Here is an 18,239-nt window from a genome sequence, read left to right as displayed (position 1 = left end):
GGTGGAACCGGACGGGAACGGGACGGGACGGGGCCGTTTCGCTTCATCGCGTTTGTTGGCAGCAGCTGCAGGTCCCCTCGCATCGGGCGGGATAAGTATGAGGAAGCCTCCAGCTGGGGGGGTCCCCAGGTGCTCTGCAGGCGCTCAGCCGTGTGTGCGCCCCCAGAACCCCAGTGCAGCAAGCGGGCAGCAGCCTCCCCCCAGAGTGCACATTAATTAGTTAAAACCAAAAATTGCATCTTTAATGTTCAAGGAATATTTGATACATTAACACTCATTTAACACCTAAACCTAACAACCTCGGGAAACACAGGAGATAGGTAGGCTGTTGGAAGCTTTTAATACTCAGTGCAAAACCAAGTCCTTTAGAAAAATCCTTACTGCACAACATGTGACTTTCACATTTCATCTATTCAAGGCCTGGTAAACAGGCAAAATTACTGTAGTGCTCCTGTTCCTATGCAGAGCATTTGATTATCTCTAAGATACACTGTACTTTCAGAAACAACAAGTGCTAGCTACATGTGGAAGATGGAGCTCCTTAGGGAATAGATAAACTATCATTCCAGGCTCTGAGGCATTCATTAAAATACACTACTGTAGCTCACAATTAATTCAGAATATGAAAAGGCCAATCCAGATCAACAGAACTAAGTGACATGACTAAGTGAAAGCAAGTTCCTCTGAGCCAAACCCAGTCCTACTTAGGTCCAGTGCAAAACTGGTTTAACCTGATGGATGTGCAAATTTACATCATTCTGGGCTCAGGAGCTTGACGTTAGTGTCTGTGCAGCTTGCTGTCCCCGGCCCCAGCTCTCCTGCTGGGTTAGGAAAAACTTCAGTACCACATGCTGTGCGTGCCACTGCAATAACAGGCTGTTTCACTTAAATTGTGTTTAACGATGACCTGTTGGAGTCTGTACCTGCTAGAAAACCTCCCATCTCCTGGGAACTATAGTCCATATTTAATAATGCGTCTAAAAAATCCAATTTCTTCCTATGACGTGGAGGGCTTGACAGGAATTGAAGCCAGCATCCCTTTCTAGTTCTTGTACCAGCGATTCAGGGCAAGGAAGTACACAATTGCTGCCCAGCATGAACCAGATCTTGCAGCCCGTCTGACAGCTGGGCTAGCAGCACTGAGTGCTGAAGCGTCTCATGACTCCCTGACACACACTTGTAAGCAAATCCTGTGCCCATTCAATCCTCCTCAGTCCAAAGGCCAAGTTTTCATGCTGGGCATGGAGTACAGAAAGGAACACGGAAGAGCAGAAAGAGGAATCCTTGGCACTCAAAAGAACCAGCCCTTACGAGAATATAATCCTGTACCCATTGTAAATGAAGGGCCTTTTACTGCAGACTTTACAGTAGCCCCCCTGAGGTCAACTGGATAGCATAGGCAAAAAAAACCCTTTTCAGGTAGAAAAATATACTGTATCCATTATAAAAAAAGGGGGCCTTCTCCTTCCAATGTTACTGTGGCCTTACAATGGCCCTGCCGAGATGGGCAAAAAGGTAGAAAAAATGTTAAGATTGGTCCTCAAAACACTTCCATCTTAACAAACACTGCCCTTACCAGCTTTGCTTTTTGTAATGGGCAGGAACTCCTTCATGCTTTTTGCGTTTAGCTATGCAAAATTATGTATGTTTAGGCATTGTACCAAGGGGTCCATATTTAAACACTGACAATGAACAGGTTGTCCCATGAGCTGCATTTAGCTATGTAAACCATTATTTAGAAATAGAATGTGCCAAGCATTGATTTAGTGCCCGAAGATACTGCTTGGGAGCCCTGTTCAACTGCCAGTGCTGCAACTGCCAAATGCAGTCCAGTGGCAGAAGCCTTCTAGATGATTGCTATACTGTATTACTAACACTATTTTAAACACATAAACAACTTCCTGAAGGTGTATCTGGGAGTGTTAGCAGAAAACACCACATGGTGTGTGCCCTATGTTACTGGGGCTATCTAAGGCAGACAGTAAAAAAGAAGAAAATTGGAGGAAAAGTCCAAAGCCCTCTTTAAAGTTGAACAGGATCCATTCCCAGTATCTCAGGCATGCAGACAGCTGCTGTTCTCTAAGGACTGGATAACTGTCCTAAATAGAGGCAGTGGCTTTTAAATGCCTGCCTTATAGTTAAATTATGAATTTTCCTTGTCTCATTTCCAGTCAGAGCCAAGAGCTCACTGCTCACTTCTGAGCATGTTGGGATAAGGATTCATATCTGTACAGCCCTTCAGTGAAAGAAATTGTTCTGTACCCCTCAGTTAATTCTGCATTTCTGGCCTTGGTTTTAGTGTGCTGTGCATGGTTATAAAACACTGCTTTTTGAGAAAGAGGGATGCACATAGGACATGACTTCAGTTACAGTGACAGGTGTTGGAAGAAGACATTGCAGTAGATACTGTCAAAAGTTTCACTCCATTTCTTCACAGTATCATCCACATGTCATTCTGCACACTGCAGAATTTTCTTCATGTTGACGTAAAATCCTATGACATCTCCCTTGTCCCAGTATTGAATCCTGTATGTCATGTTCCCAAATCCATCTGCAGAGCAGCACTCAGCTCATCCTGTGCCACAGCAGGAACTTTTTCACTGCAGCTCTGAGCTGTGAGTTTTAGCCTTCATCAGCCAAAGAACAGCTCTATCTGCTCACAGTGCTGAGAGGAGACGGGTTGCCAGTTTCAGAGGCAACTTTTCCAAGGGGAAGAAGTGTTTTTTGTCAGCAGAATCAGATAGGAAGCTACTCATCATGTGAGAATAAATGTCTGTGTCCTCCAAAGAGAAATGCAGGTGGAAGACACAGCCTCTTCAGACTTTCTCAAGGAGAGTTGACATGTCTGTGAGGTTAGCTTGTGTCTACAGCATCCTTAAGGCTTTGAAATCCTTTTGCTGCTGAAGGAGGAGGGGACCATCAAGCCCATTATACCAGGGTCCCATTCTTACTATCATATTTCAGCCTGGGCCGGGGGAAGTTGAGGGTGGCATACTCTGTGGCATTCTGCATTTGTAAGTTCTTCACCTCTGCTGCAGAGCGCTCCCGGACCTTGGTGAACACTTGGATGTCTGCGTAATGAATGCTGTCATCCTGCTTCACACTCCTGGGTTTACTCACAGTGGCATAGACAGGAAACTCCAGGACATCTTCATACATTGGAACCTTTGGGGAGAAAGAGCTCTGGAAGGTCAGCTCCCTGGACTGCTGCTACACACACCTTCCCCAGACTAAGCAGAGACACCCTGCACACCTTCCCCAGCACCATCCAGGCCTTTGACACCTCAGGCGCAGAAAGAGATTTCATCTTACTGCTTCCACTGAACTTTAGGGGGGAAAAATGGGCCCACATCACTGTGCAGCAATGCACATTGTTCCCACAGCCATTAAAGCCTATACAAAATGAGACAATTCATGGCTCTGAATAAGCTGCCCCATGTCTCCCAATCCATGTTGCCTAGGGAGTGGTGGTCAGCTCCGTCTCTTCTCAATATAGTTTGGAAAACAACTCTGGGAAGCTGTTTACCTTCCTGCCAGGCTGATGCTGTTGGCTCTCATGTCTCACATTAGTTCCTGAAAAAGAAATACCAGAGGTTCAGATTAATGAAACTGTTTATTGTTCAACCGTTGAATGCGGAAATGCAGTGTCTGTCCCATGGACTCTCCCCACTGGACAAAAATCAAATTTCCAGCTCATCTGACACCCTTACCCCTAAGGCTGTCTCTGGGACCCACCTCCGAGAAGAAAGCCTGGGCTTATTTCTTTGGAAAAAATAAGGTTTCCTGAGATGACAACATGCTGTGGACCGCAATGTTCTTGGCAGAACCTAGGAGGACAGACACAGCACAGAGAACTTCCTTGTCAGGCCCTTGGAGATGACAGATCCAGTTTTAACTTCATTTCCTTTGATGCCTGGCAAACATATTTTGCCCAGCATGGTCCAAAGGCCACTGGATACAACTGGGATACTTAGGGAATGCACTTTATTCTGGGGGACTGATGTCAGACGGATGTTTACAGCCCTTACAGTGTGGGAGCGGACCTCAGCCTCACAGATCCGATTCACAGCCCTGACTAATGTCATCTAACTAGGGGCTCAGTGACTACACCCTTTCTTGACCTCTAAAGCATTTCCACAAATCCTTACCTTGCTTTTCTTTCTTTCTTTTAAAAGGCGAAGGACACCTCCTGAAATCAGAGAGATATGTCAGCCCTGAGAGGCCCCAGCCTCTGCTGTCATAACATGCAAACCCAAATGCACCACCCCAGGGCACCATATCTGGGGGTAATGAGAAAGGCCCAAGAAATGCCTCAGAGAAGAGCTACTGAGCCAAACCACAACATGAGTGACTCTTGCAAGGAGAAGGTCCAAAGGGGAGATGTAGGTATGTGTTCCCTTCTTCTTTGACACAACTACCATGCCCCACAGACACCCCCAAGTCTCCTTGCCTTTCAGCCCTGACTGTCTGGCTGATGCATATACATCAGAGTGAATAAGAACAGATTTCACTGTGGGTTTGCAGCTACATTTCCATAGCTGTATGATCAAAGATGCAGGGTGTAGAGCATGCTCTCAATTGGAACAAAAACCTTCTCTTAGGGCTGGATGCTCTGATAGTCACACACACTCCGCTTTGCCCCCCTCACCAAAGGAGCAGCTGTGTGCAGACCTTGTATGAATTTAGTGTTTCGGGCAGTTTTCCTGTTGTCAGTTTTCCACTTAAAACACAACCAAACCAACCAAGCGCTTACTTAGTATAAGCCAAGCCAAACCCTAATCTTGGCTGTATCTGTATGACCAGAAAGAGACAAGCGAAATACAGCTACATTCCAGCCACAGAATGAACAGGAGCCGAATTCATTTGAGCTGTAACAACAGAGCCAGGAGCTGAGCTCCTGCAGGCTGGTGCTGGCAGGAGCACAGGCTACCTGGCAGAGCAGAGACATGTCCCATTCTGGGTCAGATGCATGAAGGCAATGTTATCACACTCAGAGGGCTGGAACAGAGCAGGAGCCAGCCCTTGCGTGGCTCCTCCTGTGTACGCATGTCCATCTGGTGCTGGCCGCCGACCAACACAACGTGCAGCCAAGGGTCTCACACAGGTCTGTGTCTCTGCTGCAGCACGTTTAATAGGGCTACAGAGCTACCAGATGGTTCCCAAGAAACACTTTATGTCCCACGTTGTGTGCATTTGCCAGACGGCCCTGCCACAGGCAGGAACAATGCTGTGGCTGAGGCAGAGCTCTGCCTTTCCCAGCTTTTAGAGGCAATTCCTGTGGGCGGGCAAGCAGGACAGTGTGTGCTGTAATGTCTTTGGCACTCTAATGGCAAAACAAAAAAAGCATGAATGCTGCAAAAGCACTCGGAGAACTTCAAAATGGTCAGTAATGATTAACCAGGCTTGTTAGACCTGGGAAGTCAAAGGCAGCTGCGGGGAAAACAGGGTGGCCATGCTCCTTTGCAAAAGAATCCAACACTGCTTCTTGTGCCTCAGCAGCACCAATGGCCCTCGGGTCCTCGACAGACACAATCTGGGGGCTGCCCCCAGGAGTTAGGGGCCCAGCTGAAGTCAGCATTGCTTTTTTTTGTGGTATTTCTCACTTGGCTCTTGCAGCTTCCTTCTCCTCTGTCTCTGTGAGCTTGCAGAGATTCCAGGGCCCTCCTTGCCAAGGCTTTCGTGCTAAAGCACTTTGCTTCTTTAAAGCATTCAGCCACTCAGCATTCAAGCTGCTCTTGCTTGTTTTAGTTGCCTTCCTTTGTAGAGAGAGCATTAGCAGCCAGTGTGTAGGCTGGAACTATTCTGAGGCTGTCTGCAGGCTAATCACAGCCAAGCAGGAGACAGCATCTCCCAGCCTTACATCTGTGCTATTTAGAATGGATATGGCAAGGGAAACTAGAGCAGGGCAAACCTCTCACCTCTTCTCAAAACCAGGTCAAACATGTTACAACTAACTCACGGCCAGCTAAAAGCACGTTGTACATTCTACATGACAACACACATGTCCCTGCTCCTATATTACTTCCTCCCCTTTCCCCATGTCAGTGCCAACCCGATTTCTGCCCCATGCAAGCCTGCTTCGCAGTTGCTCCTGAATTTTGGCATCTTTTACTCTCTGTACACATCTGAGGCCCTGAATACTAAGCCAAATGGTGAGAATACCTGGGGCCTGCCCTCCGCAGGGCCATGCTTGCAGAGGTACCCAGACCTGAGGGCATACTTTCCTTCACTGGTATCTTTCTTATGTGAATAAATTTGCTGTAATGACTTTTCTTTATAGACTTCAAGGACCTCCTCAGTCTCTTGCTCCTCGCTTTGTCTCCCTTAGAGCCTGTGCTTTCATAGTAACCAAGACAAGGATCTTCCATACAGGAGAAGGTGAGTACCTATCTCTCCTTTTATTTAGAAAGCTCAGCTCTTTGCTGACACAGCTGTGGTGCTGAGAAAATACACAGAAATAAATGCAGTACAGGAGCCTGGAAACACCTGAACTAAAAGTAAGTACCATTTTTTTCCCTCTGTCACCAAGGCAAAGCTCTGAATTATGCAGACTTCTGCAGTGGGGCTTCAATGCAGTAGTCTTCTCTTAATTGTAGTCCTCTGTAGGTGTCTTCCAAGCTTATTTTATCAACAGCACATTCCTGTTTACCTTGGAAGGACCTCGGTGTCCTGAACCTCCTCCTTTGCTTCAGCCACTAGGTGATGCTGTGCCTCTTGTAATTATTAAAAAGCCCTGATGAATTTCTAATACTTTTAACAGATGCAGTGTTGGAGAGAATGCCCGCGGAGCTTCATCTGATATTCATGGCTCTCCCCCCTGTACCATGCTCAGGGCTGAAAACATTTCCACTTGGCACCGAATGATGCTCCACTGTGCCCTTTTTCTGTAAGCAGGAGGTCCAGGGCACAACATGAGCCGGGAAGGATTAAACTGTCATCCTCGCTCACGGGGAGAAAAAGCAACATCATCTGGAAAACGTGGCCCGGATATCCCAAGTGCAAATAAAGCCCAGACAGAGGCAGGTAGGGAGAAGGGCTGGAGGAGCCGAGAGCAGGATGGCGTAGCTGACCCTTTGAGCCCTTAGCACCAGCACTGCCCCAGGCGCCCCTCCCTGCACTACGCCAAAGAGACACCTATGGTGTCTACCTGCCTGGAGACCGCTGGGGCAAGTACAGGGATTTTAACTAGATCCTTCCTAGAGCTGAGCTGTTCTCAGCTGCTGTCATGGCTGTGGGAACCCAAGCTACCAGCCCCACGGCAGGGCTGAGAGATGTGAACAACAAAGCCCCTTCGCCTTTCCCTTTGGCAGCAGGGGCTGCCCCAGCCTCCCGTCCCCGCCCCGGCACCTGCACAGCAGTGACCCAGTGTCCGTGCTGATTTGCTCTCGGTTTCGGTGTGAGCTGACACTGTGCAGAGCCGAGAGCCGGGCGGGAGCCTTGGCAAACCCAGCACCAGGAAGCAAAGCTTGCGAAGTCCACCCAAACTTCAGCTCAGGCTGCCCGGGGCTTGCGCTGTCATCCCCCTATCTGGCGGATGCCGGACTCACCACGGTCGCCCGCAGCTGCAGAGATTGCCCATGTCGCTCCCTCCTCCATGAAACAGAAGTGTTTTCTGGACAGGGAGAGCTTGTATTTCCTGGTTCCTGCTCGGCCTCTGGCTATTCCAAGGGAGTGTCTGGCAGTGTCGGATTTCTCTCCACGCTGTTCTGACGCTTTGCTATAGGCCCGTGCGTGCCATCTACCGGAGCGCTTGCACTGGGCTCTCCGTGCCCCAGGGCCCGCGCTCACCTCTTGCTACCCAGGGAGGAAAGGGCAAGAAGCATGCCACTGCCTTGGGGCTAACATGCTGCTTTGTGATTTGTAAGGTGGATGTTCCTCCGCTATCCCTCTCTCCCACCAAAGCCATCCCGCTGATAGCAGCAGTGTTGCAAAAGAGGATGAAGGAGGGACTTCAAATGTTCCTGACCAAAAGGACAAACACCAGAGTGGGAGCTCTCAATGTGTTCCTGCTGTTCATCATTGCAGCTCAAGCAGGATGTCAGGAAAATGTGTGGCATGGGCTGGCATCATCTGGGAAAGAGAGCATATTTTCTTGGGAGGGAAGGTGATACCCCCGCAGAGGTGAGAGCAGGCTTGCAGGTCTACTCTCAGATGAGCTCTAGTGCTGCTGCTTCTGCCACTGGCAGAAAGGCATATGCAAACTCAGGGGCATTATTGGGAATCTTTTTTTTACCTACCTAGATGTAAGTGTATAGATTTTTGCTTTTGAGAATGACAGAATCCTATGAGGCACCTTGCATCATTAAGGACCTGCAATACTGCTCTTAGACTCACCCCTCAGCATCTCAAACAGGAACATTAATGTGCATTTTACCTCCCTACTCCTATTGAGAGCCCTTCAGACTACGGACAGTCATTCCTGGACTGAATGACAGGTAGCTGATCTTTGGCAGCTTTAAGAGATCTGAGGCTCAATACTGAGAGATACCTTGTCAATGCAGTCCTTGAGCAGAAACTGTGCTCCACAGCTTTGATTCAGCAGCCAACCCCAGTTCTGTGCAGGTCTGAATGCCTCATGGGATGTGCTGACAAGTGGGTAAGTTTTAATTCACGCTTCTGGCAGGCTGTCTCAGGAACTGGCGCTAGTCCCCCACTCCAGCTGTACCCATGCTCTCAGCCAGTCTCAAGAGCATCATTTAGCATCTGCCCAAGTGCAGAGCAGAGCTTGTACCTGTCCAGAAGTGGCAGGAGGAGATTGGTTCTGAGCTGCAGGGCACAGTTGCTCTCTTGCTGAACCTTGGATGAGCTTCACTGTGACTTTCAGAGCCTGAGTCTTGCTCAGAAACTGCTCCTCAGCATGTGGCTGGAGAAATTGTTCGGTTCAGTCTGCACCACAGCACCCCAGGGAGAATTTAGGATCAGACTTATGTGGGCAGATGGGATTCAGTTCTGGTCCCAACAGGACCATGTTCTCATGGTCCTGCAAAGACCAGGTCATCTCAGGAGTCTGTCCCTGCTTGGGAAGTTGCAGACTATCTCTGGGTTTGCCACAGACACTGTTGATTTAGAGAGCCAGTGTCTGTTTTGATTTCTGGGATAACTTGGGCTTTGTTGCTTTGTGGACAAGAAAGAAGAAAAGACTGAGAGCCTGTTCCCATCAGCCCCTTTCACAAATGCTGGAGCTGCTGGTTTGAGCTCCACCAGAGAAACAGAAAGGCATCAAAAACATTGGCAGAGCTGGGGATCACTTGGCTGCCACTCTGCATTCCCTCCTCAGTCTGTGTCTGCAGCGATGAAAGAGAGTATGGCTTCCAGTGCTCCTGCTCAGCAAACCGATCAGGCTACTTTGTGCAAAGCCTTCCAGGGTGCAGAGGAACAGCCCAGTGGCTGACACCAGGCAGTGCCAGCCCCTCTCACTGTATCACTGCTGGGGCATCTGTCTTCATGCTTTCAGGGACATTGTCTGGGTAACAAGCTGTGCAACTGGCACAGCACGAGCCTGCAAGTGCCCAGCAATAGAGAATGAACTCATTGGAGAGCAAAGGCAGGGCTAATAAAAGCCAGAGGGGAAACAGAACTGTGTAATGACTACTGATGCTGTGCATTTCTATTGCCAGAATGTCACAGTACCTCAGACATGGAGGAACTGGAGCCACACTGTGATAGGTGTGGTACAAGCACACAACAAGCTGGCATTGTCTCTAAAAAATGAAGGGCATCCCTCAGCAATACAGACAGTGAGTGTGGGTACCTGATCAGCACCAGGGGGGAAGAAGTCTTAGCGATCCTCCTGCTTGCTCTCCTGAAGCTTGCAAGGCAGGCCTGCACTTAAGTTAATTCTGATCCTCACTGCTGGCGGGGGCCCTGAGAAGTTGAAAATAGCTGCACAGTGGTTCGCTCTGGTCTGGATCTCACTTTGCCTGGCAAGTGTGAAAGAGCAGCCTTGTATCAGTGTGTCAGCAACCGAGGAGGTATGCTGCATGGGATAGACTCCTGAGCAGGGCATTTCTGGCCTGATTTATTCATGGAGGAAGAGTGCAGAAGTCTGCAAGTCACATCCCAGGAGGGAGAGCGAGCAGCTCTGTCCACAGGCACCTTGGAACCTCCTCTCTCTCTGAGAAGGCTGCACTGAGGCATGCCAGGGACCCCCATATTTGGCCAGTGACACAGCATTTTGGCTGCTTTAATTGGCTCTGACAAAACAAGGATTGCAACTGGCACCTGCTGAGCCCTCAGGACCATCCAAGGCAGCAGCTGCCACCGACAGCAGCACACACGATCCCTGGCCCAACATCACAAGACTACTGAGACATTTCTCATGTAGCCGGTAGCATCACGGTGTCTGCAAAGGGGACCAAAGTTGTCCCCTCTGTGACTCTACAGAGAGTGCTGGGATGCCAGCAAGGTACTTGGAATCTGAGCAGAGCCTTTCCCTTCAGCAGTTTGGGGTTCACTCCCCTCATGAGGGCTGAAAAGGTGAATGTGTGAACAAGCATTATGCCCTGTAAACTGCAGGGCTGAGGCAAGCAGAGGCCATGGGTTGGCATTTGTTTAATTGGGCTAACTCCAGCTGCAGGTCTGGAAATGCACAGTGAACCTCCAAGAGCTCATCACTCTACATCTTTTCTCCTTGAGGATGCCACCCACTGTGGGCTCCATACAACAGCAAGCATCTCCAGCTGCACCTGAGCCAGGAGGGTCAATCGCAGAAGTCCCCCTGGTGCCCCATGGCCAGAGGTCCTCCAAGTCCCCACTGATGCCATTTCCACAGATGGGCTCAGTGTGAACTATCTGCTGCTCTGCTCCTCACATCTGGAGCATCTAAGGCACTGTCCATCTTTCCTGCTGCAGAGTACCTTGGCCGGAAGCAACATGAATCCAATGCAAACAAGTGAAGATCAGAGGCAGATTTATTCCTCTTTCCTCCTGAGAGCTGCAGGCACTTTTACAGACCAACAAGCACCTTCCATCTCTACACAGGTTAGATGCAAGACACTGGGATCATCTCTTCCCTCTGGGCTAGAGCACAGCAGCTGTTTAACAGTCCACTGTGACACAGCCTCACAGTTTAGGGTAAGAGTGACCCTTGCCATTTGGGATGAGAGGAGAGCACCCTGCATGGTGCTCAGTGAGCACTTGACCTAGGAGAAAACTTGCATTACAGCCCCTTACACCAACACTTTAGTCTCCCTCTGTTTTTGGTTCCAAGTCCCTTTTTCCAGCCATCAGCCTTAAGAAGCAGAAATCTGGCATATATATATGGCTGCTTCACAGCCCTGTTAAACAGTGATGGTGAGAAATAGGGGTCTGGCACCACGGATTCCCCATCCCTGTCCCACCCACCTTCCCTGTGCAAACCCAGATTAGGGGCCTTTAGGACTCTTTCTTCTCTTTTCCTTCCCCAGACTGTTCTTCTTTCCCCACTGGCTGCTCCTGTTGGGTTATCTTCACCTCGTTGATTCTGGCCTTTACTTCCCTCCCTGTCCGGGGAGCCACAATGCTTAAAATGCCATCGTGGGACAATGTGGCTCTCACCAGCAAGGGGTCAACATCCAGAGGAAGGATATAGGTCCTGGTGAACTCTCGGGAGATGAAGCCATGGCGGTCAGCCTTCTGTGGGTGCTGCCCCATCACCTCCAGCAGGTTGTCTACGGTGCGGACAGTGAGCTCATCTGGCAGGAAGTGACAGACATCCAGGAATACTTCGAACTTGTGCTCATTGAGGCTGATTTCGGAGGTGCCTCGATCCAGCTGCTTATTGATCCGAGGCCTGATGTAGTAGCCATGGTACAGAGCAGGTGCTAAGATCTCACATGGGGACACACCTGAAAATGAGATGCAGTGAGGAGTGTGGGGTTTTCAGGGGAAACAGTTGCTGAAGGATGGTTGGCAGCAGATAAGGGAGGCTGACAGGAGGAGGCTGGGGCCTGGCAAACACCTTGGTTTTGTCACCACATCAGCACAATATGGATGGAGTCTCTTTCAGTTCCTACCTTTGTGTCTCTAAAATACATACACAGCCAGATGCCTGCCAGACACTGCCTCCCACCGCACAGCCAGCAGCTGCCAGCAAGCCAAGGGCTGGTTCCAGCTTTTGCATGTCTGCTGGATGCACAGAGAGGGATTGGTAGGTGCACTGGGTGCTCTGCAGTGCAAAGCACACAGCCAGGAATGGGCATGGAAAACGCTGATGGTGAAGAAACTGCCCTGAATAACTAAAAGCCTTTTGTGTGCCATTGTCCAGAAGGCTTTCCTTGGAGCTTTTTGCCTTTTCATGCTGTTGTGCTGGCGCTGAATGGTTCTGCTGCTGCCCACATTCCTTCCCCTCTGCCAGCCACTGCCCAGCTTTGTGCTGAACACCCCAGCTCAGCTTTTCTCCACAGCCCCCGGCTGCAAAAACTCACCCCACCCCTGCCACCCCCAGGGCATTTTGCTCCATGTTTGCACAGCATATGCATGAATGCCAGACCACTGGGGGCATGAGGGAGGATGGGAGAGACAGCAGTAAGCAGGGATGGAGGAAGTGGACCTGAAGAGAGAGACACTGGCCATTCCCTGGATATCCCCCACCTCAATTTGGGTTCTTGTGCTGAGAATTCCTTGGCTCCAACTTACCTAGCCTGCTCTGGAGCTCAATATCCCCAGGGGGACTCCACCAGCCTTCCTGCACCAGAGGAGAGTGCTTACCTTCTCCAAAGTTCTGGTCATAGATCTTGCTAGGGTTGGCAAACTCATACTCCGAACTCATGGGGTAGGCGTGGGGCACAGTCCTTGCAGCCATGGTGTGTCTTTCCAAGCACTCACTGCCTCTGAGAGTGAAGGCTGCAGATTGCAAGGTTTTAATTGGGTGAATTCCACAGGGAGGAGTGTGTGATAAAAAGATGGACCAAAATAGCCACAAGCACAGGCCCCAGGATGCCTTGCCAGGGTGACGATGGAAGCTTCTCACTGCATTCCAGCAGGGAGTGCAGGCACTGCCTGCAGGCAGGGACATCTCGGGAATATGCTGTACCTCCTCCCAGCTGCTGAGATCCCCTCCTTGACCAAGGGGTGCAGGAGGCAGCCAAGTACAGCAGGGAGGCACAGAGGTGAGCTGAGGGAGCTAAAGCAGGAGAAAGCAGAAGAGACCCCAGGTTCTGCTGCCTGTGGTGCTCCCAAAGGCAAGGGCAAGCAGGAAAGTTCATTGTAAGCAGACTCAAGTAGTCCCTGACAATGGTCCTGCTGGCCCTGGGGCACGCTGTGGGGACAGGGAAGTAGCTAATGCTGACTGGTGCTTGATCAGGTCATGCACAATCACATGAAGTCACTGCCACACCCATTGCCCCACTGTGAGCTTAGGACCCAGATCAGCCCTTCCCATGCCCTGCACAAAGGAGGTTCATTTTCCCAGCAGCTGAGCATATGGCTCAAGACTTTTGTTCCTATGAGTGGTGAAGTGGTGCAGGTAGTTGATCGGATTCAGATACTGACACCTTCACATCCTGAATGGTGCTGCTGCAAGCTGGCTATCCAGACTGTCCCCTGGCCAGAGCTTTGGCACAATGTAATGCGACCCACAGAAATGCTTGTGCCAGAGATCAGGAGTTAACAGGGATCTGAATCTGGCATAGATCCAGTTTTATTGAACTGGGGGGGGAAGAGGGGGGCGGCAGAGGGAGGGAGGAATGGGACACAGATGGGGGGAAGCAGTGCCCAGTGAAATTACTTGCACCCTGCAACCAGAGATTTCCCTGAGTCCATGTCCCTGCAGTATGAGAGCAGGTGCACTACTGCTGATGTAATGGGGAATTGGAGAAGGTATTTATGGCCTGAGCTGTTGGACAGAGCAAACCTGCTCCCTATTCTTGCAGGGACGCTGAGATGAAGAGGGTCAGAACCTTTTGCAAAAGACTGGTGGTGCTAGCAGTAAGAATGATGTGCCTCTGAGCCAGTAATTGTATTTAAGTTGCAAGCTCACATGAGCAGAGACTACCTCTTGCCCTTTAGGGATAGTTGCTGGGCTGAAGCCATTGCCATGATTTAGGTTTACAGATAAGGCAGGAATTAAAATAAACGTGTGAATTAAGACATATTAGAAGCATAATTAGTGGAAATCAGCTTACTCAAAGGGCACAGGCAGATAAAGTTAGCTTGCATCCCTGAGAAGGCATGTCACAGTGTAGCATCACGGAGGCCATTGGTGTAGAATCACAGAGAGGTTTGGTTTCGAAGTGACCTTAAAGCTCATCCAGTTCCAACCCCCTCCTGCCACAGGTAGGGACACCTTCCACTAGACCAGGTTGCTCCAAGCCCTGTCCAGTCTGGATTTGAACACTGCCAGGGATGAGGCATGACATGAACTAAGCAAGCATGATAGTCAATGAAGACATGCCCTGGGAAACTCCCAGTCATGCCTGGTTTATCTCTGCTGACAGCCCTCTGGAGTACTCTGAGGTCACAGTGTAGGGCTCTTCTGCTCACTCCAGCCAAATGGTTTCTGTAGTGGGCAAAAGATGAGAGGTGTTGGGCTGAAGCACTGTGAGGAAAGCCATCTTTCATTCACACACACACCAATGGGTATCCACTAAGGCCGTGGGGCTTACTGGGCTGCAGAGAGCTGCATTGCCAAGGGTATGTCAGTAAAGACCTCCTGGGATCTTTCCTGCCCTCTGACTAAAGCAGGCCTGTGGCTTCCTTTGTCTTAAGGAGGGACAGAGCTCTCCCTAGGCTGGTGGGTGATGTATGACTGAAGTCTCAGTGCTGGCAGTGGGAACAATGGCCCCTTGTCATTTTCCCTGTAAGCCAAAGATAGGAGTTGCATTGATCCTGCTGGCATCCAAAGCAGCTGGGAACATCCGCCAAGCCTGCCTGGGTCTCTGCAGATAAACAGCACGTGGGGAGCAGGGCGGGTGGCTGGGCAGTTTGGCTTCTTGCTGCCCCATTAGGCTCCTTTTCTTCTTCTCCCCTTCCCCCTCCTCCTCAGCAATGTGTTCAAATCCCTCAGACAGCTACTGGGCACCACTGAAGGGACCAGCCCAGGAGAGGGACAATAAAATCCCTGACACCACTGTTCAAGAGGCCTGGGGGGGGGAAGACCAGGCCAGCTGCACGGGTATAAAGCTGTCCTGCGCTCCCAGCACAGCACTGCAGCACAGTTGTTTGCCAGGCACCTCCAGCGCACTCCAATGGATATCACCATTCATAACCCCCTGATCCGCAGACCCTTCTTATCTTGGTTGGCACCGAGTCGTATCTTTGATCAGATATTCGGAGAACACCTCCAGGAGTCAGAGCTGCTCCCTGCTTCCCCCAGCATCAGTCCCTTCCTGATGAGATCCCCCATTCTTCGGATGCCTAGTTGGCTAGAGACAGGACTCTCTGAGGTAATCTTCCTTCTTAATGCTCTTTCTTATTGCTGTGTATACATCCTGATGGGTCTGGAGATGGAGACCCATGAGAACTGAGATCTTGCAAGCTGCTTTTAGGTGGTTATTAGGAAAAGGCTGGGGAAAAGGGTGCTGTGTTTGTGCCTCTGCTCCTCTGCATTAGGCAAGAACCTCTGCATGCTCATCTAATCATTTGTGACTGAGCGCAAGTATTGCCGTATCGCTCAGAATAGAAGCAAACTGAACTGAATATATGTGGCAAACAACTCAAGAGCTGATGGAAGAAAGGAGGAACCCTTATTTCCCTGTCTGCTGTGCAAAACTTCCAATCCTGCTCCCTCCTGAGAAGCAAACAGGACAGGGGTAGTTGGCAGGGGTAATGGGATACTGATGTCAGGCAGTGTGGGAGCTCATGCTGAGGAAAAAGGGGACTATTTTAGAGAATCACTGCTGAGAAGAGCAGCATTTTATGATACAGGATCCAAAGGATCATAAAGTAGCTGTCTGCTTACTTCAGGGGCTGAGCCAAGAGGCATGTAGCTCAAACAACCTTGCCTGTTCCGCGAGTCAGCTGTCTTATTCACAAGCAACTTGCAGAGCTATTCTAAGCCAAAGAAGTTAAAGTATTGTCTTAATCTTTGCATAATGTTTCCCTTGATTTAGTGACCTGAGTCTGGCTGTCCAGTGAAGCAGCCATAATAAGCACCACAGATAAGAACATCTCACTCAGTGGAGAGATCTTCTAGAAGGAGGAGGAAGCACTTAGACTCCCAGGTCAAACTGCAGAATCCAGTAAGCATACAGCTGGCACAAAGGCTGCCTCCACATCCCAGGGCAGAGCTCCAGGAGGCTTGCATATTCCTGACCATGAAAGCAGCAGGAAGGCTGAGACAGCCAGCTTATATAGCAAAGTCCCACCGATGTGTCCAAGGCAGGCAGAATGTGCAATTCCAACCTCAGAAAGCAACAAAAAGCAGTGTTTGTTACCAGTGATAAAGTGCAGAGTGCAAGGGAACGAGGTGAGATTAGCAACAGGTGACTCAGAGTTTCGGCAAAAGTCCTGCTGTTCAGAGTACGGAGGTGAGCAGTGAGGCAGTACTGCTCACCAGTGACACATTATTTGGGTTATTAAAGACTGATGATACAGGGGAAAGCCTGCAAGCCTTCATATGAGCTTCAGTCAGCTGCACAGGAAGGATTTCTTTTGCTTGTAAGACTTGGCAAAATCCAGTCACAAAACCCGGAAACCTCCAGACATTCTGTAAAAAGAATTGGATGCAAACCCTGTATGCCAACTGAAGAGTCAGTTTTAACAAATTCAGATTGAGAATCTCTGCCTTGCTTCCAACGAAAACATTTATCAAGAGAAAGCATTCACATTTTAGATACTGTAGTGATGGGCACTAATATAACAGGCCAGCAAGGGACAAAGCCACCCAGATCAGAATCCCAAGTCAAACACTGCATGTGTAGATACCACCTTGAGTCTTGATCTGCTGTATTCTGAGAGCCTTTTTAAGCTGAAACCCTCACCCGCTCTTTTCTGAAGCCACCCACTTGTTTTGCAGATGCGACTGGAGAAGGACAAATTTTCTGTAAATCTTGATGTGAAACATTTCTCCCCTGAAGAGCTAAAAGTGAAGGTGCAGGGGGACATGATAGAGATTCACGGGAAGCATGAGGAGCGCCAGGTACTTCTACTTTACTTGTATGACTGATAGAGTCAGTGTGAACTTCCTCATCTATGGTTAAACAAGGAGACTGAAAAACAATCCTCTGTGCTCATCTCAAATACTTCTAGTATTTTTTATTAACCAATCCTAATGGAAGATGCTCTGTGCAACCCCCTCCCACCCAGATGATCCCAGACTGGGCAGCAACAGGGTGGAGATTTATTGCTGATATTACATGAACTGTGAACTGAACTGGAAAATCATCTTTGAAATGGGCATTTCTGGGCCTCCCTCTTTCTGTGAAGAGGCCAGGAATGCAGGGAGGCATTCCATAAGCTAACAACAACCTGTAATAACTGAACCACATAATGAATCAATGCATTCCCCTGTTCTGTTACCATGAGGCTATCTCTTCCTGGAAAAGGCCCATCTATGAGTTTGTAATCCTTAAAGATTGTGTTCTGCTGTCAGCATTGCTTGCTGGCTCTGGAGACCTGTGTGGCAACTGGACAGACAGGAGTCAAAAGCCATGTCCAAAGCTGTATGCAGCAGGGTTTGCCAGTCTCCACCTCCCTCCCACCCCTGCCTCCTTGCCAGAAGGAAATGAATACTCGTAATAAAATAACTATGTGACTGGAATTGTCAGCTTTAAGAGCTTCTGGGATCACAGGTCTGTCAGTGAGGAAATACAGCATTACTTGTAGCTGGTGGAAGCCTATAATCCTGACATAGCTTCTGCAAATTTTTTTGGCTAAGAAAATAATCAAGTTCTATAGCAGAGATCAGCTATATCAGCTATAGAAAGCTGTGTATTACTAATGTTCTGGACACCTCCAGGAATGGGGGCAGTTGGCACTGCATGTGAGTCTAGCTGCTGCATCTTACAAATGACAGCACACCACTGTGCAATGAGACCAGTCTCTGGCTGTCACAAAAGCTGGCACATATAATTCCTTTAAAAAGTGTACCTGCAGGCACCTGCAGCCTAGGCAGGGCAGTGTCTCACTTCTGCCAGTCTTGGCTCTTTAAAAATAATACCTCATAATAAAAATTCTTTTAATTTTCTGAAAAGTCTTCCTTTGAGAGCTGGAGCTTCCCGATCTCAGACTTTATGCAAGGAGCCCATGGTTTAGGTGGAACTGAGTGAACATTTCTAACCAGGGCTGTTCCTTCTCTTCTCCTTTTGAAGGATGAGCATGGC

The 18,239-nt window shown here is 49.3% G+C and overlaps 3 protein-coding genes across 3 annotated transcripts in view; 1 reads left to right on the top strand and 2 right to left on the bottom strand.

Moving 5' to 3' along the window:
* Nucleotides 1-2,928: 2,928 nt before the first annotated feature.
* Nucleotides 2,929-7,579, bottom strand: LOC104409021 (chromosome unknown open reading frame, human C11orf52). The gene is made up of 4 exons (XM_010018790.1): nucleotides 7,548-7,579; nucleotides 4,149-4,189; nucleotides 3,527-3,573; nucleotides 2,929-3,165 (listed from the first exon to the last, which is right to left on the bottom strand). Exons 1-4 carry the CDS (start codon nucleotides 7,577-7,579, stop codon nucleotides 2,929-2,931), a joined length of 357 nt encoding a protein of 118 aa, XP_010017092.1.
* Nucleotides 7,580-11,301: 3,722 nt separating this feature from the next.
* HSPB2 (heat shock 27kDa protein 2) lies at nucleotides 11,302-12,809 on the bottom strand. Its single transcript, XM_010018789.1, has 2 exons — nucleotides 12,688-12,809; nucleotides 11,302-11,825 (listed from the first exon to the last, which is right to left on the bottom strand). The coding sequence occupies exons 1-2, from the start codon at nucleotides 12,779-12,781 to the stop codon at nucleotides 11,374-11,376; spliced, it is 546 nt and encodes a 181-aa protein (XP_010017091.1). The 5' UTR covers nucleotides 12,782-12,809; the 3' UTR covers nucleotides 11,302-11,373.
* Nucleotides 12,810-14,976: 2,167 nt separating this feature from the next.
* CRYAB (crystallin, alpha B) overlaps nucleotides 14,977-18,239 on the top strand; it is a 3,469-nt gene continuing 206 nt past the window's right edge. Inside the window, 3 exon segments of the mRNA XM_010018788.1 lie at nucleotides 14,977-15,362; nucleotides 16,934-17,056; nucleotides 18,228-18,239. The exon segment at nucleotides 18,228-18,239 is cut by the window's right edge and continues 12 nt beyond it. Of these exon segments, the coding sequence (XP_010017090.1) occupies nucleotides 15,165-15,362; nucleotides 16,934-17,056; nucleotides 18,228-18,239 (333 nt within the window). The 5' untranslated portion in view covers nucleotides 14,977-15,164.

This window comes from Nestor notabilis, unplaced genomic scaffold, assembly GCF_000696875.1.
Source record: "Nestor notabilis isolate BGI_N333 unplaced genomic scaffold, ASM69687v1 scaffold28277, whole genome shotgun sequence".
In the NCBI taxonomy this organism is placed as follows: Eukaryota; Metazoa; Chordata; class Aves; order Psittaciformes; family Psittacidae; genus Nestor; species Nestor notabilis.
This window is presented reverse-complemented; position numbering and strand designations above follow the sequence as displayed.